General features: G+C 53.6%; 1 protein-coding gene across 1 annotated transcript in view; it reads left to right on the top strand.

The window, feature by feature from the left end:
* Window positions 1-26,034, top strand: part of SNTG2 (syntrophin gamma 2) — a 186,771-nt gene that overhangs the window by 75,290 nt on the left and 85,447 nt on the right. Inside the window, exons 5-8 of the mRNA XM_034657308.1 lie at window positions 3,135-3,191; window positions 3,274-3,331; window positions 15,596-15,639; window positions 15,738-15,779. Coding sequence (XP_034513199.1) covers window positions 3,135-3,191; window positions 3,274-3,331; window positions 15,596-15,639; window positions 15,738-15,779 — 201 coding nt within the window. The remainder of the gene's footprint in view (window positions 1-3,134; window positions 3,192-3,273; window positions 3,332-15,595; window positions 15,640-15,737; window positions 15,780-26,034) is intronic.

Raw genomic sequence — 26,034 nt, 5'->3', positions numbered from 1 at the left:
AAAAACACAGCTGGATTGGGTTGGAAACGAGTTTATTGAATAGTTACCTTAAATTCCAAACTTCATTCTCCAGAAGTCTCATTATACATTTGATTGAATTCATACTTCGTTCCTCCGATAAGTGAGAGCAGCCCCCAGACACCGAAGAGAAGTGTTTAGGGCCTGATGCGTCTCGCCAGAGGAGGTCCCTCTGCTCGTGGGAACGGACTCTACGGAGTGTGCTTAATGGAGAATGAGGGGCTGGTTGGATTAGAAAATGCCTCGTGGTGACATGAGTTTGTGTCCGCTATCCGTTAGCAGAACCGCTTTGGAAACTTCTCCCAGGACTTTAAGTTAACACGTCCATCTCTGGCTTGGCTGTGAGGTCCTGAGACATCGGGACCCGACGGAGGGGCCTGAGCGGGGCTGCCCTGTGGATGGTTTCATCATCACCCACCAGTTTTTACAAATCTTGTTTTGAAAAACGAAATTCTTAAATGTGACAATGCCACAGTCGTTCTAGCGCCCTAGTGGGTACTTGCTGTTCGTTTGTGAGAACACGGGCTGGCTGAACCCTCCGCGCAATAAAACGCAAGATTCCGCCGTGCTCCTGCAGGGACTTTGGAAGATCAGGAAGAAGAGCTTTTCACCGGGGGACTCAGCATCCTGAGGTTTCTGTGAAACTTGGTGGTTTCCCATAATTCCCTGGGCCGGCTCTGGCTTTGACGGCCCAGGCTGCCCACACAGGACCCTACACACGGTCAGGTGCTCCCTTCCCGACAGTGCCCTCCCACTGTGCCCTCCACAGTTTTCCTCTGAGCGTGTACAGTGGGGGCGTTGGGGTCCCCCTCTTCCTGCTCCTATGGGGACAGCAGCCCTGGAGTACGGGGCCCAGCCTGTGACCCCTCCAACCTCCGTCACCTCCAAATGCAGTCCCGCGGGGATGGGACTTCAACATAGGGATTTGGGAGACCCAGTTCAGTCCACAGTGACTTCCTGTGTAGGACACATAACCCTCATTTTGCAGATGCAGAAACTCAGTTTTGCAGAGGGTTACGTGACTGAGCCACGTTTGCTCAGAAAGGGAATTTTAACAGATTGCATAGAGCAAATATTTTGAATAACTAATATTTTGGCTTAATCACAGAGAATCGTCTCTTCAAGTTCTGTTAACCAGATGTTAAAGATGTTGATGACATAATGTTTTCATCTTTCACCTGTTGGGCATTTGGGAATATGAGTCCAGAGTTTTAGTGCGCATTAACCCATTTTGCCACAGGTGATCATTTTCTGGTGTTTTCTTGGAATAATCCTCTTGAGATCTATGTGTGAATAATACGACAGATTTAAAGCGTCATGTGGCAAAGTCTGTCAGAACAGAAACGCTCTTGTTTCTTTCCTCTGATCTACATTTGCTTGCTGTCCGTGAGGTACAAACGCTTCTGTTAATGGGGAAAGTTGAAAACATTATTGAATATTTTGACACATTCCCTATAGCGGAGATTGCTGATTAGTGTGATAATGGATGACCCAATTTTCCAGTCTTCTGTTGCCCAGAGAATTTCCTGGGAAAGCCTGAGACACATTCCGTGCCACCCCAAACACAGTAGGAACTCGGCGCTTATGGAATGTGAGAGGGTGTGGATAAATGATACCCCCCTGCTTTTTTCACGGGTTCACGCTCCCCCAGGTGCTGGCTGACTGGAGTCCGCTCTGGGGGTTTGTGGAGGAAAGCGCCCCACACAGAGGAGCGTCTCCATCTTCCCGCCACGGGGTTAAAGTCACGTCTGCTCCTGCCGCCCTTTGCGTGGGGGGTGGGGTGGGTTGCTGGGGTTTCAGTACTTGGAAAGGGTCCAGTGGGAGCCCCGCGCGTCTGTCCTGGGCGTGAGTTGGGTCCGCTCCTCACTGTCACTCACCCGGGTGCAGCCGGGGACAAGGAGAAAATGCGCGTGATCGCCCTGAAGCCGCAGCCCCGAACTGCAGCTGTCCCTGTGTGGGATTGCATAAACAGTCACCGCGGAGGACGGTACAGCCACAGGGAAGCTCAAACATAACATTTCCTATGAGACTGTCATCTAATGGATGCCTGTGTGAGCACTTTAAAGGAGGAGTGTTTGCTCTAACTTTTGGCTTCTTTACTTTGAACTTATGATGAATTCAAGGATGGAGTCACACCTGATTTTACACGTGGTGGAAGACACACGCTGTAATCCCTGTTTCCTCCTTGGCCCGACAGTTCCTGCTGGCTCGTTGCTGGCGGCAAGCAGGCCCTGCGCTCAGGCGGGAGCCCCACAGGCCCTGCTGACCTCGGCTTGTCCCTGGTCACGTTGCTGGGCAAGCACGCTCCTGAGCGCCATTCAGGCCGAAAGCGTCTACGCTGTCACTTAGAAAGCAGAGAATGCTTGTCATTCCTGATATTCCCGTGGAATCCTTGTGAGGCGCAAACACGCTTGATGCTTGTCCTTCTGCTTCCTCCGCCCCTGGGCCCGTTTCTCGCCCTCAGCCGTGGATCTGGTGTCTGGTTAACGACAGGCCACTTTAGACCAAGCAGAATGCACGAGGTGTTAGAGGTTTGGAGACGTTGCTGGTGACGGTGCTGCTGGACTTCAGGTTTCCATCACCCTGACCCCGTGGTCAGAGGACAGGGAGATCCCCAGCACTCGTGGGTCGACACTGACTGCTTCAAAATGGGCCTAAAGGTGGTTGGTCTGGGCAAGAGGCGCAGTGGGAGAGAGCCAGACTGGGGATTGGCAGGAAGAGCGGTTTTGAAGGCGGGTTGAGTGTGGGTTGCAGCTTCGCTGGTCCCTCCCCGGGAGAGTGTGGGCTGTTTCTCAGGGGCCTGCGATCCTCTGACACAGAACGGGGAAGGGAGGGCAGGACCCACGTGCAGGAATTGCCCGTGGATTTCAAATACGGCTGTAATAGGGCCTGGTTTGTTTGCCTGTTTTTTAATCAAGGTCTTCGTTCCTCTAGGTAATACCACAGACCGAGGATGTGAAATTGTGTCTTTGTTGGATTTAAGTGGAGTCCCCTTTGCAAACGTATTTTATGCAGTTACTTTAGTTTAAATTATGAATTTAGATCTGCATTTTGCATTCACGCTCTGATTATGCATTTTAACCTAAACTTGCTTTGTTTTCTAAAACTTTTTAAAGCACAGAACTGTTACGCTTCGCAGACAGCCGGTTGGCGGCTTGGGCCTGAGTATAAAGGTATGGATGCGTTCTTCCGGGGGCCGTGCTTTCCGTGCTGGGTCTGAGCTGACCCTGACCCCTCTCTCCGCCTGTCTTCCAGGGAGGTGCCGAGCACAGGGTCCCTGTCGTCATATCCAGGATATTCAGAGGCCATGCAGGTAACACGCCAGGATGTCCGCGTACACCTTGCGGCCGTGTGTAAGATAACGCGCGTTTGGAAACGATGGGAATCAGCCGCTGTTTTTTTGCTTCATTTTATTTTTGTCTCATCTGTTCCCCGCCTGACACGACTGTGCCTGTCTCATTTCCACTGACGCTGCAAGCCCTTAAGAGAGGTACCGATGCCCTGTGTGGCCCATGGGAGCAGTGCTCTGGGGACACATGCAGAGGCTGGGATGCTGGGTGTTTGCAGGGGTGACAGCGGGGAGACCTGCTCCCGGCGCTGGCAGGCCGTGGTGCTCCTGGAGGTCTGCGGTAGAAATTGCATCCCGCCCTCCGGGAGCACCTCTGTGGGGAGCGTGGGGCGGCTGGACCGCGGGGCCTTGGGAGGTGATCGCACCGCAGCTGCCGCGACTGAGGTCACTGTGTGCAGAGCGGAAAGTGGATGTGGGAGTTGTGGCCACACCTCCAGTGTTGGGCGGTTGTTTTCTTTCTAATAAAGTCACTGTTAGATGGCGTGTACCAGCCCGGCTTCGTAGCGGGACCTCTGTGCTGTCTGGAGGCGCCTGGTCCCCTGCAGCTCGGGGACCCGGTCTCCTGCCCGGTGTGGGAGCGAGGGAGGCACGTGGCCCGTGTGCGGGGGGACTGACTCCTGTCCCCAAGCTGGAATTGGACAGGATGTGGGAGGGGGCCACTTCGGTTCCTGACCCTGAAAACGGGCAGGGGGTGAGGTGACCGACCGTGGACTGGTACGCCACGCTGTTGGAATCGTTCCCGTGGAGAGTGGAGAGTAAGCTCACGCTTTTACTCAGCATGCTCATACTCGTTCACCCCATGTACCAGGGACCGCAGCCCGATGTCAGAGCGCAGCGTAGCCCCGCGATGCCGGGAGAGGCGGTGCAGGCCTGGGACGCCACAGCGCGTGCTTGGGGAGTGTGCGTGTGCCCTGGAGTCATGCGTGCTCTGGGAAGCATGCGTGGTCTGGAGTCATGCGTGCTCTGGGAAGCATGCGTGGTCTGGAGGTGTGCGCGCTCTGGGGGCGTTCACACAGGGATGGTGGTGGTGAATCAGCGGCTGGAGTTCCTGTTTACAAGGAATGTGAATTTCCCCACACCAACTTTGACTCATTCGTGCAGAAAAGAAAGATTTTAATCACTACATTTGCATCAGCAGAAAGACTCGTTTTCACCAAAAGGACATTGAGGAATCGGCTCAACAATGGCCATTTCTCCCCTTGTTGCTCAAGGTTGCAAAGCAGCCTTTGAGGTTCGCAGCAGACCGGGTCCTATTTACTCAGAGATGGAGGCTCTGAGCTCGTAAAGGCGCCATCCTCGTCCTCGCCGGGAAGCGAAGCGGGGCCTCCAAGGAGACCAGGCTGTGAGGCGAAGCCAGAGTCTGCTACTCCTGGGTATGCTCTTCCTGGTAACATGAAAGGGTCCCAGTTTTACAAGAAAATACGGTTTTATTAAAACTACAGATGGCAGGAGGGAGCTGCATCAAATGGTCGTTCTTTCTGACGTTTTTAAAGCATTTCCAGACGAACCTTGCACCGCACTGAAGTGTCCCGTTGTGCGTACAGGAGTGATCGCTGTGGGGCTGAGATGCTTTGCAGAGCTCCGTGCTCCGGCGCCTTTACAGTGAGACTCTGCCAGGTGGAAAGAAGTGAGTTCGTTCCTGCGTCAGGCGGTCTGGTTACTTCTGCACTGCGTGGCACGTCTGCTTGGCTGGCTGGTGATTGAAGGGGGTGGCTCAGAGGCGTTTGTGTCCGTAATCTTGTGAACAGTCACAGTTATCTTGCATTAGTGTGGTTTCTGACTCATGGATATGAATATAAATGTGTGTCAGAAAGAAGAACAACGAGGAAGTAAGATTAACCAGCAGATAAAAAAGCAGAAAGGGTTTTCATGTTTAATTTGGACAGAAAACCTCCTTTATCTGCGGAGGGGTGAATAGGTCATCGTGGCCACGTGTGGACAGCTCTAGTGCAAAACCAGGCTGCAGTTTTAAGGAAGACGTTAAGTCACCCAAATGCAGCTGGGGGCTCCCTGGGGAGCTGGGACCCATTAGATTCCCAGACTTCTTACCGTTCCTGGAGCCAGAACGTGCTGATGGTTCTGTCTTGAGCTGAGATTCCCGTCTGCAGCTGCTGGGAGTCTCACGAGGGACGCAAGCCCGGCAGGTCTCCAAATGAGCTGTCCTGTCTTCTCAGGCTGCCTCTGTCTCTAGCATTGGTGGTCTGTGAGCAAAGACCTGGGGCCCCGTCCCCACCCCATGGGCCACCTGTCCCTCTGCTCTGTCGGCCTCACTGGCTCCGGCCACCTCTTGGACATGACAGCTGGCGGCCCCCACCCTGCACCACTCCCTGTGCCTGCCTCGCTTCCCGTTTTCACTGACTGCGTGTTCCACACCCTGAAGTCTTCGAGAGTCAGCGAAAAATGCTCAATGACCTGGGAGCTCTGAGAGACCAGGAGCTTGGTCTGCCGTACTTCACATGTTCAGAGTATGGCACAGGACAGGTGTTGCACGGGCGGGAGGCCCTGGCTGCTGTAAACCTGTGCAGAGCTGCCCTGTGTGTCTGGTGCCTGGTGCGAGCAGTGTGGGACCTCCATGTGACGGAGCCCTGGGGTCCAGGGCACTGGGGACACAGTGTGGCCGCCAGCATGTATCATCGAACACTGGTACCCAGTCCAGAAGCGACAAATTAGGATTTGCTTGTGGAGACTGGAGACGCCGTGTGAGTGGTGGGGAGTGGGGACACTGACTGTCCTCAGGGAGATGGCCGGCACTCTCTGTGGCTTAGATACCCTCCCTGATGGGGGAAGGCAGGGGTCACTGTCCCCAGGAGAAAGTCCTAGATATTGAGGGACCCTCTGCAGCTTCCAGCTCTTTCCGTGGGAATCTGACGTCTACCTGGCTTTGTGTTGAGGAGCGAGGCGGCTATAAACTGTGAGGTCAAAGGGGACGTCGGGCTGTCTGCTCTTTCATCTGTGAATTTGTACAACCACATTCAACAGATAGCCTCTGTGGAAGAGCCGCTGTTCTGGGCATGCAGCAGCGAGCCTGCGTGGCAGAGAGATGGGAGCAGCGGACAAGTCGATGACCACCACTTCCAGGTGGTGCCCGCCATGCGCATGAGACTAAACCGTGTGGGGATGGACGTGAGCGGGTGTGTGACGTGGTCAGTGGAAGTCGGCCCTCGGCGGGAGCGCTCCGTGTACACACAGGAGGACTGACAGCAGCTCTGGGCAGGAAGCAGCCCGTGGCCAGGCACCCAGGGCTCCGAATCCTGTGCAAAGAGCCTGGGTTGTATCCGTGAGTGAGAGGGTCGTTTCAGGACCTTCCAAACGCGGGGTGATAAGCTCCGTTTAGAGCGATCACCGGGCTGCTGTAGGAAGTGGGTGCACTAAGGGCATGGGTAGGTGGACACAAGCCATCAGACTCTCGTGTGCTTTGACGGGCAGCCCTGGGCACGGTTTTACTGAGATGCAGGCAGGACTCCTGCGGGAGTCCTGTGTCTTTAGCCTCAGCTGCATCCAGTGGTATTTGGTAAAATGACACGGTGGATGCTGGGGGTCAGGTGAATGCTGGAAAATAGGGTGGGGGTGGGGATCCACGCTCCGTGGCAGGTGCGTGCTTACTGGGCGAAGTTACCTGTCGAGGCTCAGGGGAGTTAGAACAAGAGAAGCATCCGAATTAATGAGTGATTTCCTAAAGTCCTAATGTCCATGGGGAAGGGTAGCTGTGACCACCTGGTGTGTGAAAGGAGTGAGGGCCTGAACGGGGTGCAGAGGCACAGAGGGAGGCCAAGGGGCTGGGTTAGTCTTCTGGCACCTCTAATTCTTCAGGAAGAGTTTTTCCACTTCCAGCGAGCAGATGTCGTCCCTCGGGGGCTTGGCACGCAGGACACGCCCAGAGGTTCTGCCTGCACACTTCAGGTGCAGCCCCTCCCAGGCTCGGCGGACAGCCCCCAGCCCACCCCCATGCACTGTGGCCTCTAGCCAGGCTAAGGCACGCGCCTCCAGTTAGGTACCCATACCTAATAAGAATATAAATTTAAGCTAATGCTTTCTGTGCCCAGGCTTGAAGCATAAGACCCTTAAGGACCCTGTTAGACAGGGACTCGTGTGGCCACCCTCGTTGGACAATGAGAACCCTGAGGCACGGATACGCTACCGAGACTGTCCCCAGACACATGGCCGGCTGACAGCAAAGCCGGCCTGTCTCCGACGTCCTCATTAGGTAGTGCCCCGATGAGTGAGCATCATAAAAATCTGGGTTCAGGTCCAGGTAGGGATGTGTTTGGCTGTGTAGTAACGTGAAGGTACAGGGACCTAAAGGGATAGGGCTCTGCTATTCTCACTCAACAAGAAGTCAGCTGGTGCCTGCATTCTAAGATGTGGGGCAGAAGAGAAATGGGGGGGACACCCCTGTGAAGGGCCATCTCTTCTTTCAAGAATAAGGCCTTCAAGCATCTCTTCCACCCCGTTAACTGGAACTGGACCCCAAATCCACCCCCAGAAAGGCCAAGGGAATGAGCATGCCGTGTGCTGTTTGGACAGTTCTCTCCAGCCTGGGTTTAGGGCAGGGCAGGACCCCCTTGCACTAGGAGGAGACCCAGCCGCTGCCGAAACAGTAGGAGCAGATGCACCTGTCATGGGGGAAGGGCTGGGCAAGCACGGGGGAGGGGCCCTCACTTGCATTTTGTCAGCAGTTGTGTCTTCAGCAGCTTCATTTCCTTGGAGACAAAGGATCTCACGTGTCTATTAGCTCTGTTCCTCAGAACCTCGACTCACCCTTATTTGGGGGCACACCACTGGACCCTTTTTCTTAATACTATGACCAGTTCTTCACATTGTGATGATAAAGTCCCTGCTTGGTCCCTACCTTTTCTAGCTATATCCAACTTTCTCCTGCTGCTTCTCTTTCGTTCCTCTGTTAATTAAGCTCGTAACTGGCTTCCCAACCTGTGTGTATGCTTCTGTGCCGAGTGTGGAATGAGTACCTGCCAGGGAGCCCTTTCCTGCTAGTGCATGAGGTCCGGAAGCCAGGGACACACGAGGACCTGGTGACAAGCAGAAAAGCAGGTATGGCAGCTGTTGGACCATTTAATGTAGTGAGCTAGAAAACGCTTCCTTTTAGAGGCTCCAAGTTGACACTGAAATTTTTCCTAATTTACTGTATTTTATGCATAAATTTCCTAAAATATCTGGTTTTAACTACAGGATTTTTTACTCCATTTGTTAATAATTAATGAGCCATAAATGGTTACCAACTAGGAAGAAATCTTAGCAGTAACGTAGTAAAATTGCCCTTACTCAAATTAGAAAATTCCAGCATTTCGTCCCAGTTAACCCTCTGGATCGCGGGGACTGGGTGGTGAGCACTTGCTCCTCGAGTCTCTTGTTTATTTCAGTGTCTCTCAAATATGCATCTGAGGTGATGCTGCATTTACCTTGTGAAGAAATGTCTAAAACGTATACAGGAAATGCCTATATTCTTGTGGGCTTTTTTTTTTATTTAAATGATAATACAAAGGAATATAAGAGTCAAAGGAAATAGTGAAGCACTTAGACCCAGGACACCTAGGGTTCAGTGCCACCTTTCTGCAGATCTGCGTATGGCCCCCCTCTATCCAGTCCTCCTGCCCTTCCCTCACAACTTTCTGTATCTCCTCAATACATCCTGGATGCCTGTTTCCTTTCCCGTCCCCAGGGACACAGGACCTTTGCCTAGAGGAAGACCGTAGATCAGTCCTTGAATGCATACATGAAGTTGCCGTGTTTGTGTGGGTGCTTGTGTGCGTGTACATGTGGATGCCTACATTTGAGCCTGCTCTGTGTGATGTTACAGATATGTGTGCGTGTATACTGCATGCGTGAGCATGTACAGAACATGTGCATAACCAACGAGATTAAGCTTCATAGCTGAAGGTTAATTACCTTTTAAGGTGTGGCGTAGAGCAGATGTGCTGTTGCCAGTGAACAGGGGAAGCTGCACTCAGGTCTGTCTGAGGATGTAAGCAAACTTCACGGCCCTGGGGCTTCGTGGGTGGTGGACTTTGGATGACCTCTCCGAAAAGCCAGCCCTGGAGTCTTGAAGCGTATTCCCAAGGAGGTCATTTGTCCTGGTTGGGCTTCGCTGTCCTTGCTGTGAAGTGATCAGTGTGGAGATCTTGCCCAGCTCTGGAGGTCATGTTTCTCTCAACGGGCACGCTGAGATTTCACAGGACAGGCAGGAAGCTGGCCAGCTGGGTCCTCGGGTGACCGCCGAGGCCATCGGGGCATCACGGCCCCTCTGGGCGGGTGCTGTGACTGGGCATTCGCTTGCTCTTCTCTTGGGAGCTGCACTCTGACCAGCGGCCCCTGCCCCCTGCGATGCTGACCGTCGGGGCCTGTCATGGTTTCTCAGAATCCAGGGCTGCACAGAACTCGTTCCTGGAGTCCCCACCTCGTGCAGTTCCATCCGATCCTGTTGATTGTGCCGAAGAGGAGAGTGGTATTAGTGGGTGTGGAAGTCTTTCTAGTTCTTGCCAACACCTGGTAGGTGAGAGAGGCCCCACAGACTTTGCTTAGGATTGGGACGTGTGCGTGTGGCTCTCCTCTCACAGCGCAGTGGAGAGGCGTGTCGTGTCGTGTGCACTGAGCCAGCCAGCTCGCTGTGTGGGGACACGAGGTCAGTCTCAGACGTCTGCTCACTGCTCCCGCCAGGTGTTGAGTGTACCTGCCCAGGCCCACCTGCCCAGGATTCGGAAGTGCAGGCTCATCCGTGTGGCTGGCCGGGTGCTGAGGGATGTGACCACCCAGAATTTCACTTAAAAGGCTGAAATGGCCGTAGGCAGTAGGATTTGGCCCGTTCTGTAAAGGTTACCAGGAAGATTCCATCAGAGCCCGAGAGGAGTTTCACGTGAGTGTGGCGCTCAGGCTGAGAACACAGGTGTGCTGTGCGTCCACACCCTTTGAACTGAATGCTTAATTCTCTCTGTGGCACTCCTAGAAATCTCCTCACAAAACCATAAATGCTCAGGTGGACATCCAGCCCTTCGACTATTGCTGGCCTCGGTCACCCCGCGGACCCGCATGTCTCCTGAGGTGTGTGTCCGCAGAAGCTCTGCCTCGCCTGGCTTCCCCACACCCTCTCCAGATGCGGACTCCTTCCCCCCTCAGCCCCAGGTTTCCCATGTGCTTGATCACAGACAGGGTCACCGTGAAGGTGGGAGTGTCCTGAGTCACACACGTACCTTCTTAATGACACTTATGTTTTTAGAAAGCAGAGGGAACATCGTAAGCTCTCTGATTCAGTTGTTGATCATGGTAGCTTCTGGGTGTGCCCAGCTCTCCGGCCTGCAAGGGGCCGAGCTTCTGAAGCTGCAGCCTTGGGGTCATCAGACCTCACCCGGTGTCCGGGCTGTGTGGGGTGCCTCTGTGGCTGTCCTGGACCCCTGATTTCCATTTTTCTTCTTCTTTTTTTTTTTTTTAAAGATTTACTTATTTATTAGAGATAGAGTGAGCATGAGCAGGGGAGGGACAGAGGGAGAGGGAGTCAATCTCACCAGACTTCCCACTGAGCGTGGAGCCCGACATGGGCTCAATCTCACAACCCTGAGATCATGACCTGAGCTGAAGTCAAGAGTCAGATGTTTAACCAACTGAGACACTGAGGCACCTCTCCATTTTTTTTTTGGAATTCTCACCTGTCTTTGGCATCTTGCTGCCATAAACATGTCATCACAATACAGGAATTATGATTGATTTATTTTCACGTCCATGATTTTTCATGCAACTTACATGTTACAGCTTTTCCCGTATGACCCCCCTTCCATTTGACACGAACCCCTGTATCTGTAGCTCGTGTTGAGCTCTCTGTGACCCCTGCCATCTTGCGCACCCTGGAAAGTGTAGGACAGGCACCAGGAGAGCAGAGGGCCAGCCTCAGGGAGCGGATGGAAGAGTCTAAACTGCCTTCTTGTGGACTTGAACACTTCAGACCATTGTGCCCTCGGGGTGTCACTACTCAGACCTGGGGGCCTCTGTCCTGGGTTCTGGTCTTGTTGCCCGTAGAGCTCCCCACCTTCCTGTCTGTTGGGCAGTGGAGTGTGGAATGTAGACTGTGACTCAGACATGCAGGCCCGTGGGCCCACATGGATAGAGGAGTCCCTTCCTAACTCTTCCTGGGTAGACTCCTTCTCTTTGAGATGGGTTAGCTGGGACCTGACTGGATTTGTGTAGACATTTGTGTGGACACCTTGGGGCGGGTGCGTGTGGAGCTGGATTTGGAATTTGGAGGCCAAACCTGCCTCCCCCTGGCTTCTGTAACAAACCACGGTCTACTTTTCATCTCCAGTGAGCTGGCTGTACGAGGGAGAGGGTCCCAGGGTCCAGTCCCGGACCTCGTGAGAGCTGGAGCAAATTGAATGGAGAGTATTTCAACGTTCCTTCTTCTTTATTGTAGACGAATCAATGAAAGGCATGTTTTTACAGCCATCAAAATAAACAACTTGAAACAGACAATGAAAGTGGACTTCAGCGCTGAAGAGGAATGTTGAGCCCTCACACGTGCTGGTGGGCCCCAGGCTCTGAAGGATGGGCGGAGCGTGAATGCGGGGTGGGGAGAGCCTTCATCCTCAGCAGCCCATGGCAGAGAGCACGACCGAGGCAAAAGGAGAGTGGAGGCTGTGGGAGCTCCTGCTTCTGAAGGGTCACCGCATGTGAAGATCAAGGCAAGCAGGTTTGAACCAAGGACCCAGTTGGCCGGGCTGCGGCACCTGTCCCAGCACATCCCCCACGGCGCCATCCGCCCCAGAGGCACTGGCCTGGACCTGCTCGGCCATCACTTCTTACATTCTGCCTCTGCCATTGACTGCGTCGGCTTGCACTGCCGAGGGCCGTCCTGGAAGACGGATGTGCCTTTTTATTTCCTTTGAAATGTCTGAAGTCCCCTAAATTACTTCAAGAATTTAGGTATTCCCGTTGTCAAAAGCACATCTCCCCGGGGCTCCTGGGAAGGAGGGGAGAGGTCCCCTGTGAGCACTTTCGAGGACTGGCATTCAGTGCCTGCGGGCCTTCGAGGCAGACGCGCTGAACGTCCCTCATGCAGGTGGAATAATTGAGTCTCGGAGAGTCTGGACGGTAAACGAGGGTGCTGTTTTGGAAATGAGCTCAGTGTAGTGCTCAGACATTGCCACACGCCGCTCGGACCCCAGGACTGTCGTCACTCCGTGGGGTCCGCTTCTGACTGCTGCAGACATCACCGGTTTGCTTCTACCTGACGTGATGTATCAGGAGAAACACGTCTGACCCCAACATGAGGTCATCGCACACACGGCTAACGGACTTGCATGCGGTTGGACCAGGTCCCTTGTGGGGCTCAGGGCGTGGAACTGAGGTGGGTGGTAGTGAGCTTTTAGGGCTTGCTTTGTGAGCATCAGGGCTGGCGCGTGTCCCGTAAGTGAGAAGATGGTGGAGACCGCCCCCTTCCTCCTCAGCTCACCTGCCTCACGGCATTAGAATGACACGCAGTGAGGCTGCCCTTGAAATTGGGGCTACAGGCCCCGAGAAGCACGTGGAGCCCCAGTGCTGACGCCAGCCAGTGCTTTCTGCAGAACTGCCGAGAATGGGCCGTGTTCTGGACGTGGGCTTATCTTCAGACCCCTGAAGATGATGAGTCTGTCTCTGGTAATTCTGGTTTTGCAGAGCCCTGGGTGGGTTCCTGAGCCATCGGTGCAGATTGGACAGCAACAGAAGGTATCAAGTGACCGTTTTTAACAGGTCCCTTACACCATCACGTTTTTGTTATTGTTTAATTTTAATAGAAAAAACTTTTACTTTTGTCCTTCTTCCTTCTCACAAAAGTGAAGACAAGAAGATGTAAGTTTTAAGAGCAAGTAGTTGAGCAGAGGTCAAAGGCCATAGTTTCCCTCTGCGACAGGGCAGTGAGTGGAGGTCGTCTGCACCTGGGAGGGACGGGGACACAGACCGTGTGGAAGGACGGGAGCTGCACAGCATCTTTGGGGAGGCCTGACCACAAACTGAGGCGTCCCCTGAGGCTTCTCCTTGGTCAGTGTCCTGGGGGCAGGAGTAAGGCAGAGACCCCTGAGAGCCGGCGGAGGGCTTCCTGTGGGAGGAAGTCAGTTTGATCACACCGTGAGAATATGGCCCAGGGGAAGAGTCAGTGGGGTGGCTCAGTTACACGCCTGATCCCCTCAGCCAGGACAGGGACTGGTCTCAGGGCCGGGGAGGGGCTGGTCCCAGGGCTGGAGAGTTGAGAACTGTGGGTTCGGACAGGGCAGGTAGGGCTGGGAGTCGGTGGGTTCTAGGCACAGACCCGTCAAAGGCATAGGTCATGTATACACTTGAAACAATTACATGTCCGTATACAAATATATGTTAATGTTTATTAAGTCAATTTGTATAATTTTGTAAATAAGAACCTCACTATTTAAACTCTAAAGACTTCACACCTGGATGGAAACAAAAAAATGTATTTTTTCAGATAATGTTGAACTCCTGACTGCCTGAGTTCACTGTTCACATAGATGACATTTTCCCAGAAAGACTTGGGGGATAAAGTGTTGCTCTCGGACACTCACTGCAGGGAAGTACGTGCAGGTCAGTAAGGGAGGGTTTGAGGGGTTAGCGTGGCTCTGGAGGAGGCACGATGGCCGTGAAATGAAGTCCCCTCCTGTGACATGGTGTCTAGGACTTCAGCCCGTGACCCATGGCTGCCGCCCCCTCCCCTGCCCGTCCTGCCTCACCCTCGTTCCACCTGACCGAGCCTGGGGGGAGAGCCCCCTCGTTCCTGTCCAGCTTCAGGGCAGAACTCCAATGTCTGTGTTCTAGGTTTCTCCAAGGTCCCACAGATTAATTCCTGCACCTGGGATTCCCCAGACCACCGTCCGCACCTCTCGTGCGTGTCAGAGCTGCATGTGGGTGTGGATTCTGCCATGCATAATGTTACAAAATATTTGTACAGCCAACAGTCAGTAATCCTTCTGTTGCCTTGTGTGGATTTTCACCTGATGGACTTGGAGCCCCTGAAGCCAGCATTGTCCTGTTCCCTGCCCCCAGCTCAGAGCTGGACAGGGTTTGGAAAAACAGAAGGGCGGGGAGAGTGGGAGAGAGATGGAGAGATAGACACGGAGGAAGACAGGTCACACCGCTGGGCCATGCAGGCTTTCTGGGCAAAGCTGCCGTGTAAATGAGCAAGTTGTTAATTACCGAAACTCAGCATCATTACATTTAGTCAAATAAAGGCTGTACTGTGCTTTCAAAAAAGTTTATTTCTCAGTGACCAGAAATAATATTAACAATTAGCATTAAATGCATTCAGGGAACATAGAAAATTGCAGTGTTAAATAGCTTCTTATTTGGTTTCCAAAAGTTAAACAAAGACCAAAAAATTCAAATTCCTAGGAGGGCGGGAAGTCGAGATGCCTTGCATTTTGGGCAGATTTGCTGAGTCTACTGGAAGCCGCCTGTCCCCGCCTCTGAGGACTGGAGGGGTGGTGGGGATGATGCCCTGAACCTGTTGGGCTCCCCAGGGTACGTTCCCATCTGTGTTCTCTGCACCGTGTCCTTAATTATAACTGTGTAAATTCATTCCCAAGAAAGAGCGGACGCGCTAAACAGCTTCTGGGATTCCTGTTTTATTGTCTGGGCCGACTTAATGAAAACCGGGAATCAGACTTTACACGTAACGTGGTGAAATTCTTCATTAGGAAGACGTGCCATTCGTGTTCCATGTTAAACAACACTTATGTGTCTGGGAAGTAACTCTCTTAATGTGCTTAAAATTGGCCGTATGTTCAGTATGATGGGCGGGGTGCCTGCTGCCATGCTGCTGGCATTTTCCCACACCGACACGGGCCCACACACGCGCATGTGCACCCACGCAGCCCACACATATCCACGCACGCCCAAGTGCATGGACATTTGCATGCTCCATGCACACTGACACACGTGCTTGCATGCACATGTGCACACACATTCACCAACACGCGTGCACAGTCACCCACACACGGGTGACACATTCACACCCACACATGCACATGGGCACACACAGGCACGCACATTCATACACACGCATTCACATCCATACACGCACTCATGCAGCCCATCCCCCACACGTGTGCACACACTCATGCACACGCATGTGCCCACACACCAGGCATTCCAGTCGCTGCTGACACTAAGCTTGGACCAGCCCCTAACAATGCATGACGTCCCTGAATGTCTCTTAACCCTTGTGCCACTTTTGCAACCCTGCAGCTGACCAGACAGGGATGTTGTTCGTAGGAGACGCCGTGCTGCAGGTCAGTATTTCAGACTTCAGACCTCGGCTGTGCTGTTTATTTTAAACTTCTGGTGATCAGTTATCATCCTCAGACTTCTCAATTTGTCGTCTTTTCAGGTTAACGGCATTAATGTAGAGAACTCGACCCACGAAGAAGTGGTAAGTGTGCCTCATTTTGTAACTTCGCTTGTGCTTTGTGTACATTGTTTTGCTATCGTTACTTTTCTCTCAATCATATTTCACTGGGCGTATTTGTAGACATGGTTTTAGAACTGGAGGAACGCTAGGAAGACTTAGTGGGTGTGTTGCCGGAGGCCCTGGGAGATGCCGGTGGGCCGTGTGTGGGGAGGTGCGTTGTGGACACTGTGATGGGCCCAGCAGGCTGTGCAGGGTGCATGGTGCTGCTCCTGTCCTAACTGGGAGGACTGAGTTTGGGGGTGTGGACGCTGCCCGGGCCGTGATGAGAAGCGTCTGTCAGGTGTCCCCTGCTGGCTTGCTCTCGCACGCGTGTATGGGATGTGGGCAGACACCTTGCAGGATGTGTTGCGATGCACACGCCTGCTGACTACCTGGGACGAGGGCTCATCACATGCATTTGTCCCGGCCTTCCTTCCGTGGAGGACATCGTCCAGGTCAGGTCAGACTGTAGGATACAAGGAAGGATGAGACAAACACCCCGCGTGAAGCCGGGCATGGAGAAGCCCTGACATCGTGCGGAGGGTGTGGCTGACGCCAGGACAGCACCAGCGAGGGGTGGGGCAAGGTCGCAGGTGCCGTTGTAGGGGGAGGGCGACCGGGACAGCCATGCGGTGCAGTGCAGGGGTGGCACCTGGGGGGTGAGGCCGAAGGAACACCTGGTCCCAGAGGCGCTGGTGTGGACGCCCCTCACAGGGAGTTTATTCTGAGGTTACAGGGAACCAAGCATATTTCAGTCTGTTAACATCCCCCTGAAGTGTTGGTGTGCAGACATCTGTTCTTCAGGGTCTGTTTTTCCAGGAAAGCAACCGTTAGCTCCAGGTGAGATGGGACACGCTGAGCTCCCAGGACGCCCGCTCACGGCCCGTCGTGTTTGCTGCCTGCGAAGAGCTCGTGTGCAGCCCCACCCCTTCCTGCGGGGCTCACATGCAGCCCCCGATCTGCGCCAGGTGTGGAGAAGGCGCTCACAGTCGGGACAAACACATACTGGCTGTTGAGGGATGCAGAGTTTGGGGCATGTTTGCACCTGGATGCAGTGTTCCCACCTGTTCATGTTCTCTGCTGCACGTCTGTGTTTTCTCTGAGCAGGTTTGCTTTCTTAGGGTGAAGGAAGCATGATTCAGAGGGACCCCGGCCACCCTGGCCCGGCCCAGGGAGACCAGACAGCATCCGCCCAAAAACTCATCCTTGAGCGAATGATGGGCAAACCTTATAAACAGAGCTATTCCAATATTCGGTACAAATATACCTTTAAATCAAATTATCAAATGATATGTCGAGTCTTACGTGGCAGAAAAGTCGTTGGTTGCAGCATTACCAAGGAGACAGATTCCGGTTTTCAGATTCATAAAGTCCTTAAAAATATTAAATTTGCAAAGACCTCATCAATCACATTGTCTCACACCCTCATTTTTCAGAGTAAATTCTAGCTTCAGTTAATTCCAAAAGGAACGATGTCAGTTCTGCCTGAACACCAAGGATCCACAAAGTGAATCTTAATCACCCCCACACCGTCCCAAGCTTCGGCATAGTTTTGCTTCATGACGGACAGAAATCTGCTTATTTCTATGTAATACATATGTGGGGATAAGCCTGCAGCTTCCCCCTCTTTAATACACCCCGGGTTTTTCTCCACATTAATATCTGCTCTTCGAGCCCCCGTGGCAGGGAGCACACTGTCCGTGGTTAGTTTGTGTATGGGGCAAATTCTGAGTCACGTCACCTGAGACAAAGGACAGTCACCGAGTCTGACATCTGCCTGCAGAGGCTGGTGGTGCGTGGGGAGGCGGAAGACTGTGGGGGGAGGTGGTTCTTGACCCTGGAGCACGTTAGGATCAGCCGGCACCACACAGAGATTTCAGGAGATACCTCGTTTCAGCACGCTTCTCCCTAATTTCTAGACCTCTTCATAATCACAGGAGTGGGAAACAAAACTTGTAATAACATCACAGGTGTGGTTTATGGGAGAGGTGTTGTGTGGCCCCAGTAGGAGCCGTGGGAGTCCAGACTCCTGCTCATGTGCTCACCTCTTCTGCCAAGATCTGGTCCAGCCCAGTCTTGTACTGACCAGTCCCCCTTGGTAACGTCGCTGCCCACGTCCAACTTGTGTGGCTTTGCAGGGCAGGTGACGTTCAAGCCTTGGTGGACGCTTACTTTGTGTTGTGGCTCGTGGACCTGTGGTCAAGCATTCAGACCCTGCCAGAGCCCAGTGACCAGCTCTCCATCCTGAGGAGCTTCTCCAAGAAGAGAGCATTTACTAGCAGATATGGTTTTATTGACATGGCTTTATCCTCAAACCCAAGGGTAGGCACGTGATAGTCTGTGAGCCTCCCCCAGACACCGCCTAGCGGTCCTGTCTGCGTGGGCACTCCACCACCTTGGGTCTGGAGTCGTGCTGCCCACGTGGCGGAGCACTTGCACGACCGTAGCGCCGGTATGCTACAGGGCTTCTCAGAGCCGGCGGCCTGATGGGTTATCGGGTAAGTGGGAAGAGCAGCATGGCCGGATGTGGTTTCTGTTCCCGTCAGGACCCACAGAGACCACTGGGAGTTTTGTTGTCTTCCTAATCGCGGGAGGTACGACATGCAGCGACTCGTCCTTCAGCCTGGAATGCTTGATGTGCCCCAGGCCACCAGCAAATGCAGGGAGGTCGTGGGCTCGCGTCTGGCGTGGGGCTGTGTGTCGCTCTCCGAGGTCGCAGGCTCACGTCTGGTGTGGGGCCGTGTGTCGCTCTCCGAGGTCGCAGGCTCACGTCTGGTGTGGGGCCGTGTGTCGCTCTCTGAGGTCGCAGGCTCGCGTCTGGTGTGGGGCTGTGTCTCCCTCTCTGAGGTCGCGGGCTCACACATGTTGTGGGGCCGTGTCTCATTCTCCTGGCACGTTACCAAATTCTCCAAGGTGTTGCCTCATTTTCCCCAAGTTGAATAAGTATGATGTCGCCAATGTAGCAAACCAGCAGGATGCCCTGGGAGAGGCCCCATTTCCCGTAGACTACAGAAGGACAGACAGACAAATGGCCGGCGTGGCCCTGAGTCAGGAGAGGAAGGACACAGTGCTTCCAGCTGGAAGGGACAGAGAAAGAGAGACTGGCCACGTGGGCATTTGCACACAAGGAAGCAGGAGCAGAGCGCGTCTGGGGCAGCCGCTGTAACTGTCATCGGAGTCCGTGTGTTCATGTTTACGGTAACACGCCGTCATCACTGCTGACCACCTGCTTTCCCTGGCTGGAGAGGTACGTGGATTGGGAATGTGGGACGAACCGCTATTCGCTCCAGTCCTTGTTGTGGCCTGGAGGCCGGGTTTCTGTTGTGCCAGGAGAAGCTGTTCTGAGGGCTTCCACAGGCTCCTTCTGACTGTGAGTCCAGCACCCAGTGTGGAGATGCCGCTGGTCAGTGAATACGTCTCCTCCGCTCTGTTCACCGCAGGCTGTGTCTAGAGCGACCAGGCTGCGTGTGCGGTGCGTTCAGGATGAGAGAAAGGCTGCTGCCTGGCCCACCGGAGCCCCGTTCTGACAGGACCATCGTGGGCTCGGGTCCTGGGAGGTGGCCTCAGTTCACACCCAGCACCGTTGCCACACGTCCTTCTATGGGAGCCAGCGGGAAGGTGGGCGGACAAACGTTCCTACCGAGGACTCTGTCCTGCATTCGAGGGCGAGCGGTCGTGGGTCGACTCGGTTCTGGAGGCTGATGTGAGGAGGCCCGTCTCCGTCCCATCAGAGCTCTGGAAAGTCAGACTCAGGAAGGTGAGGGTTGCCGTGTCTGTGGGTTGCTGTGGGATGGAATCCACGCCGTCCAGGTGTGGCAACCCCAGGTCACCTCCCGCGTCCCCTAAGCCGTCCTGCCTCCAGCCTCCAGAGCAGAGATGCTGAAGAAAGTGTTTTCCTTCTTTGAAACCGATTTATTCTCAAATTTCAGTTCATTCCGTAAGTTCTCGGTTCCCTCTCACAGTGGCCTCTGCTGGTGGAAGGCCAGCATCCCAACAGAGAAGGTGGCGTGGTTCGTCCGTGGCAATCCATGCTGTTTGAACTCTGTGCTGGGATTTCAGGCATACGAGTCACCAAGCAGTTATCCAAGGACGATGTCAAGGATCACATCAGCAAAGGGAATTTTAGATGATTTACCCCAAACAATGCGAGTTGGAGCAGAAGAGGACTCTGAGCTGCAGTCGCCTGGCGTAAGATGCCGAACGGCTCAGGTATCGCGACACCGCGTGGCAGTGCCTCTTACCGTCACAGATACTCTCCCGGGAGAGTCCTCGCTAAGAATGGCTCAGAGCGTAAGATGGGAAGTTGGCAGAGGTCGTGGCAGGTGATACAGGCCTGACTGTGGTCTTGACGGGAGAGAATCAATGGCTGAAATTTCTTACATTTGAGTTTTACATCTAAAGGAACTAAAGCGGTAGCCGTGTTTTTAAAAGGAAGGGTTTGAAATGAATAATCATGTGTTGTGTTTGTTTTTTTCGTCCCTTTTACTGGACGGAGTGATACCCGCTTCTCAGCCAAGATCTCAGGAGCAAGCCCAGCCGAGGTGTGACCTCCGTGTCATCGCAGCGTAAGCCGCCAGGTATTGTGGAACTGGGGCTGTTCTAAAAACATGAGCTAGCCAGACACCTCATGGATACCTGGTCCAGCCCCTCATTTCACGTGGGAGGATTTTGAGGTGACCAGGGGTGCGGTGGCCTGTTTGTGTCCGTGCGGATGGACATGGAGGAGGAGCAAGGTTGCCTGGGCGCCAGGAGGGCCCACTGCCGTGCCAGTCGAGAGCCCAGGGCCGGCGGTGAGTGGGGACACTGCGCTGCACGTGGCACGTCCCCGTGTCCAGCCAGCACAGTGCTAAGCAGAAGTCACGTGAAGGACACGTTTATGGGCTGCCCCTCGTGAGGTCCTCAGGACTGCTTGATCAGGTCAGAGGACGAGAGCTTGCCGCCGATTCCTGCAGGTCAAACGTGAGGAAGACGGGCCAGCGGGTCCTTGAGGCCCGGTGGATGCTCGTGCCAGCGGACTGCACGGCGGACTGCACTCCTGCTTGCCCAGGCTGGGCTTCCACGGATGAAGGAAGGACACGGAAGCCAGGAAGGAGGAGGAGAGCTGGGGCAGCGTGGGAAGTCCCTGTCTGGCTGGGGCTGCAGCCTTACCTGCACCCCCAGCCTACCATGGCTTTGGCGCCATGCCTTCCCTGCAAGGCCCAGGTGGCGATCCTCGGCAGGACCCCTGAGTGCGTCCCTTCAGTCTGGTTATTCCCCGTGGATGCCGGTAAAGTACTAGAAACGTGTCCCAGGAAGCAAAGTAATGAACAGCTCCCTGGCTCATCCCGTGGGGGTCGCTGGACCGGCCTGTGGTTAAATTGAAGTGAAGACGCAGCTGTTCTTCTTGTCAGGTGTGTAGACGTGTGCGCATGCGTGTGGGCACGTGTCTGCACGCCTGTCCGGGAGAAGTGAGGTTGGGGTGGCAGAGTGAGGCTTTGGCAATGTGACTGTGTGGACTTTCTGGCATTTTCCTCACCGTTGAGCCAGTTCTGTTCACATCACATAAGAGGACCAGCGTTAACAGGATTGGAAGCAAACAGGGTCACTAACAAACCAACCCCAGCAGGAAGGAGACCGGGGTGGTAGAAAGGACCACAGCCCTGTGCGTGTTCCCATTGGTAGACCCCGTCCGCGGGTCTCACGCTGCAGCCACTCTGATGCCCACAAACGTCTATGGGTTTGGGATTTTGGGAACCAGCGAGCCGGAAGAATCTATCTACTTAGATGACAAAATGATCAATGCCCGTCCTGAACTGATGGATGACATTTACTCTTGACCTTTTATCTGACACTTCTCCATTATTAAAATGTTGCTCACTGATGTAATGTTTCCTTGGGAAAGACTTCATAATCTCAAATCCCGTAATAAATAGTGAATCACAGTTAACAGCTTGTCCTTGGAGGTTCGGAGAACTAGGTTCAGATGCTGTTATGACTCGGATGGTTTTCAGGAAACAGTCAGAAGGGGTCAGGGGGACCCATGTTCGTGTTTCTAATGCTTACCAAGCAAGCGCTTGCCTGGAGGTTGGTCTTCAGGGAATGCGAATGAGCGTCTTCCTTCATAAAAGACAGACCCATGGGGCACCTGGGTGGCGCAGTCGTTAAGCATCTGCCTTCGGCTCAGGGCGTGATCCTGGCGTTCCGGGATCGAGTCCCACATCGGGCTCCTCCGCTGGGAGCCTGCTTCTTCCTCTCCCACTCCCCCTACTTGTGTTCCTTCTCTCGCTGGCTGTCTCTCTCTGTCAAATAAATAAATAAAATCTTTAAAAAAAAAAAAAAAAGATAGACCCATTCATGCTTCTCCTGGGGCGCTCTGGGCTGTGCGTGTCCCTGTGGGGTCAGCGCATCAGAAAGGAAGACAGAGCGGTTTGTGACGCAGTCTCTGGCCTCCCTGCCCCAGCTTCCTTGGGTGGATGTCATCGTGCAGGGCATTCTGTCCACTCTGCAGAAATGCCCTTTCTTGGCTGTGTGATGTGTTGGTCATCAAACTCCCTGGTTGGTCATGAAACTCCCACGTGAGGGCGCATCAGCCAGGAGGAGGCCCAGCTGGAATTGGGTGGAGTGTCACGGTGAGAATTGGTGGAAACCCTTTTCCTGTCGTCTGAGAGAGAACACTGCCTTGGTGGGGGAAGTCGGCGGGCGTTGTGGGGCTTCCTTACTGCCATCCACGAACTTGAAGAGTGTGGTCCACGGCAGGAGGCGTCAGGGTGGAATTATGGAATGTGCTCACTGATCAGTCGCGGTTTGAGGTCATGGACTGGGGCCTGATTGGTGTCGTGTGTTTGACAAACATTTCTACTTCCTTCTGAGGGAGAACAGGATAGACTGTGCGCTGTGATCGCTGCGGAAAATACCCGCCATCCTGCATCCCTTGGAAGGAAGCCAAGCGTTGACAAGACACTGAGAGATTCCCTGCACCATCTTCATGTCCCCGAAAACCAGCCACGCTCCAGGTTCCGTCCAAACGCACAGCAGTGAGCCGGAATGGCCTGGAATCCCACCTGCACCAGCCCTCTGCCCTCACTGCTGCGTGCATGGCCATCCCTCCAGGAGGCCTGCTGGGATTCAAGGCCCGTACACAGCAAACCATTTATCGTCAGGGTGCCTGGGGGGCTCAGTCGGTAAGCATCTGACTCTTGATTTCGGTTCAGGTCGTGATCTCAGGGTCGTGAGATCGAGCCCCACATCAGCTCTATGCTCAGCATGGAGTCTGCTTGAAATTCGCGCTCCCTCTCTCTGCCCCTCCTGCTCGTGCCCTCTCTCTCTCTCTAGAATAGATAAATTCTTTAAAAGAACATTTGTTGTCTCATCTTGGGTTTTTGTATTGTTTATTAATGTTCATCAAAATGTAGTTAACACACAGTGTAATGTAGTTTCAGGTGTACAATATTCCGATTCAGCATCACCCTACATCACCCGCTGCTCCTCACAGCAGGTGCGTCCGTCACCCCCATCACCTGCTTCCCCTTCCCCCATCCCCCTCCTCTCTGGTGACGTCAGTGTGTTCTCTGTCGTCAACAGTCTGTTTCCTGGTTTGTCGTCTCTCCCTCTGCTCGTTTGTTTTCTTTCTTAAATTCCACATGTGAGTGAGACCAGATGGTGTTTGTCTCTGACTTTTCTCAGCATAAGAACACCTGCTGTGTCCAAACTGCATTGTCTCCGTGCTGTCTGCTCACACCGATGTGGGGCCCTTCGACTCCTCCTTGCTCCTCATTTGATCTGTTCAAGTCCAGCCCATTCTTGGCAGACCCCGAGCAGCTTCTGCTCACTGGAGCAGAGCTGGGACATTCGGCTCTGGGGAGACCACTGTCAAGTCTATGTCCTTGCTGGTAGCCTCTGTGCACTCCCTCCATCTGAGGGATGGTCACATGCCTTTCTGCTTGTCTTTATTTATTTATTTTTTTAAAAGATTTTATCTACTTATTTGCAGAGAGAGAGACAGCCAGTGAGAGAGGTAACGCAAGCAGGGGGAGTGGGAGAGGGAGAAGCAGGCTCCCTGCGGAGCAGGGAGTCCGATGTGGGGCTCGATCTCAGGACCCTGGGATCACGCCCTGAGCCAAAGGCAGATGCTTAACGACTGAGCCACCCAGGCGCCCCTCTGCTTGTCTTTAGATCAAACATTTATTCTTCTTTAGGCTGCTTTGAGTGCCGCAACTTCCAAGATCCCTGTGACGCCTTGCCTGCTGGCGCTATTCTGTTCCTTCCTGTTACCGTCACCCACCTGGCATTGGTGGGTGAGATGAGCATAGCCATTCACACGGCCGGGCACTGCACACAACGGTTCCTTGTGCAGTCCGCAAGGCAGCTCTGGGACAGTGGGCGACGGGCCCCTCATGACAGGTGCGTGGCTGTTACACGTCAGAACAGAACCAAACCCAGATTTTCTCAATTATAAGTCATTTCTACTTTAATATACTCAGTGTACCCAGCTAAAGTACCTGTATGATATTATTCAAATATTAAATTTATAACCCTCATGAAGTGCCCTTTGTTGATTACAGAATACGCTGTTTGATTTGCTTTGACACTTGGTGTGTAAATCTGGCATAAGTCGTAAGGGCCTGTGTTGGGTATTGTCACCATGCTTCACACATTGTCTGCACCTCTGAGTCCCCATTACTTATGTGCACCCTGTCCTGCCTTCCACTCAGGGATTGTATGCAAATACAGGGAGAGCAGAAATCGTCCTGCCAAATTATGTACCATCTACTCCTGTTATTTCAAGGATTATTTTAATGACGGGTAATGTGTTAGAGTTCTGCCAGAGAAGCAGAGCCACGGAGGGAGATCCTGGATTTGTGTGCGTGTGTGTGAGACAGAGAGAACTCTGGAGGTTGGAGCTTCAGGCTGGAAACCCTCAGCAGAATTCGTGGCTTCAGCTGATAGTGACAGTTTTTTCTTCCTCAAAGAAATCTCAAATTTTTTGTCTTAAAGCCTTCAATTGATTAGATGAGGCCCACCCCCATTATGGAGGGTGACCAGCTCAACTCAAAGTCACGACTGTAGACAGCAGCCACGTCTACTAAATACCTGCACGGCAACACCTCGCCCAGTGCTTGACTAGACAGCTGGGTGCCGCAGCCCAGCCACACGGTCAGACAGAACTGTTGATGAACTGAATCTGACGGTGATTTAAAGATATGTAGAGGATGGGGCGCCTGGGTGGCTCAGTCGTTAAGCGTCTGCCTTAGGCTCAGGGTGTGGTCCCGGCGTTCCGGGATCGAGTCCCACATCGGGTTTCTCTGCTGGAAGCCTGCTTCTTCCTCTCCCACTCCCCCTGCTTGTGTTCCCTCTCTCACTGGCTGTCTCTCTGTCACATAAATAAATAAAATCTTAAAAAAAAAATATGTAGAGGAAAAGAGTCACAGTTTAAAAATTGGATTATCTTTGTTTGAATGACACATGGAAAGGATCTGCTCCTTTGAGTTATAAAGAAAATATAATGTCATTGGGAACAGAAACATAGGAAATAAACACAAATCATCATTGCACGGTCCTGCTTGTGGAGGGAGGGCTCAGGGACTGCCCCTTACAGCTCCGACATTCGGAGTCCTGGCAGAGGAGGTCAGAAACCCTGGGAGGAACAGGAAGGTGAGGGTGGTGTCGGATCCCGGAGGCCAAGGGGAGTGGACCCGGCGTGGTGTCATTGCCTGTGCACGTGTCTGAGAGGCCAGCGGAGGTGGACTGAGGACCAGCCTTTCAGCTTGGCGGTCAGGGGCGTGCTTGGGGGAGACTGAGAAGTGAGGGGGTGGAGGAGGGACAGACAGTCTTTCTGTCTGACAGCGTTTTTCTGCTGCGGCAGACATGTTGCGGCTGCGTGCACGGATGTGTGTGAAGGGAGGTCGGGGTGGAAGGTGGTCTGTTCCTGTTCTGAGGGCAGCAGGTCACCAGGCGGTGGGTTTGGGGGCTGCCGGCTGTGTGGATGGACTTACGGTCTGAGGGGCAGTGGCCTCCCTCTGCAGAGAGGGGAGGCGAGGCTACTACGTGCTGGGTTGCGGGTCATGGTGGCCATGAGGACGTGTTATTTCTAGTGAATCACGACCTGTGACCCGTGAGAACCAGCTGTGGGGATAGGAGGCGATGCTGGGGGTTCAGCTGAGGGGAGAAGACCAGGAGGAAGGTCTCCTGAGGGAGCATGAATGAGAATGCCTCCTGACGCCCCAAAAGCCCGCCCAAGAATAGCAGCCATGAGTGTGGC

Source organism: Ailuropoda melanoleuca, chromosome 4 (genome assembly GCF_002007445.2).
Source record: "Ailuropoda melanoleuca isolate Jingjing chromosome 4, ASM200744v2, whole genome shotgun sequence".
Classification (NCBI taxonomy): Eukaryota; Metazoa; Chordata; class Mammalia; order Carnivora; family Ursidae; genus Ailuropoda; species Ailuropoda melanoleuca.
Note: the sequence above shows the minus strand (reverse complement) of the source record. Positions and strands in the feature narration are given on the sequence as shown.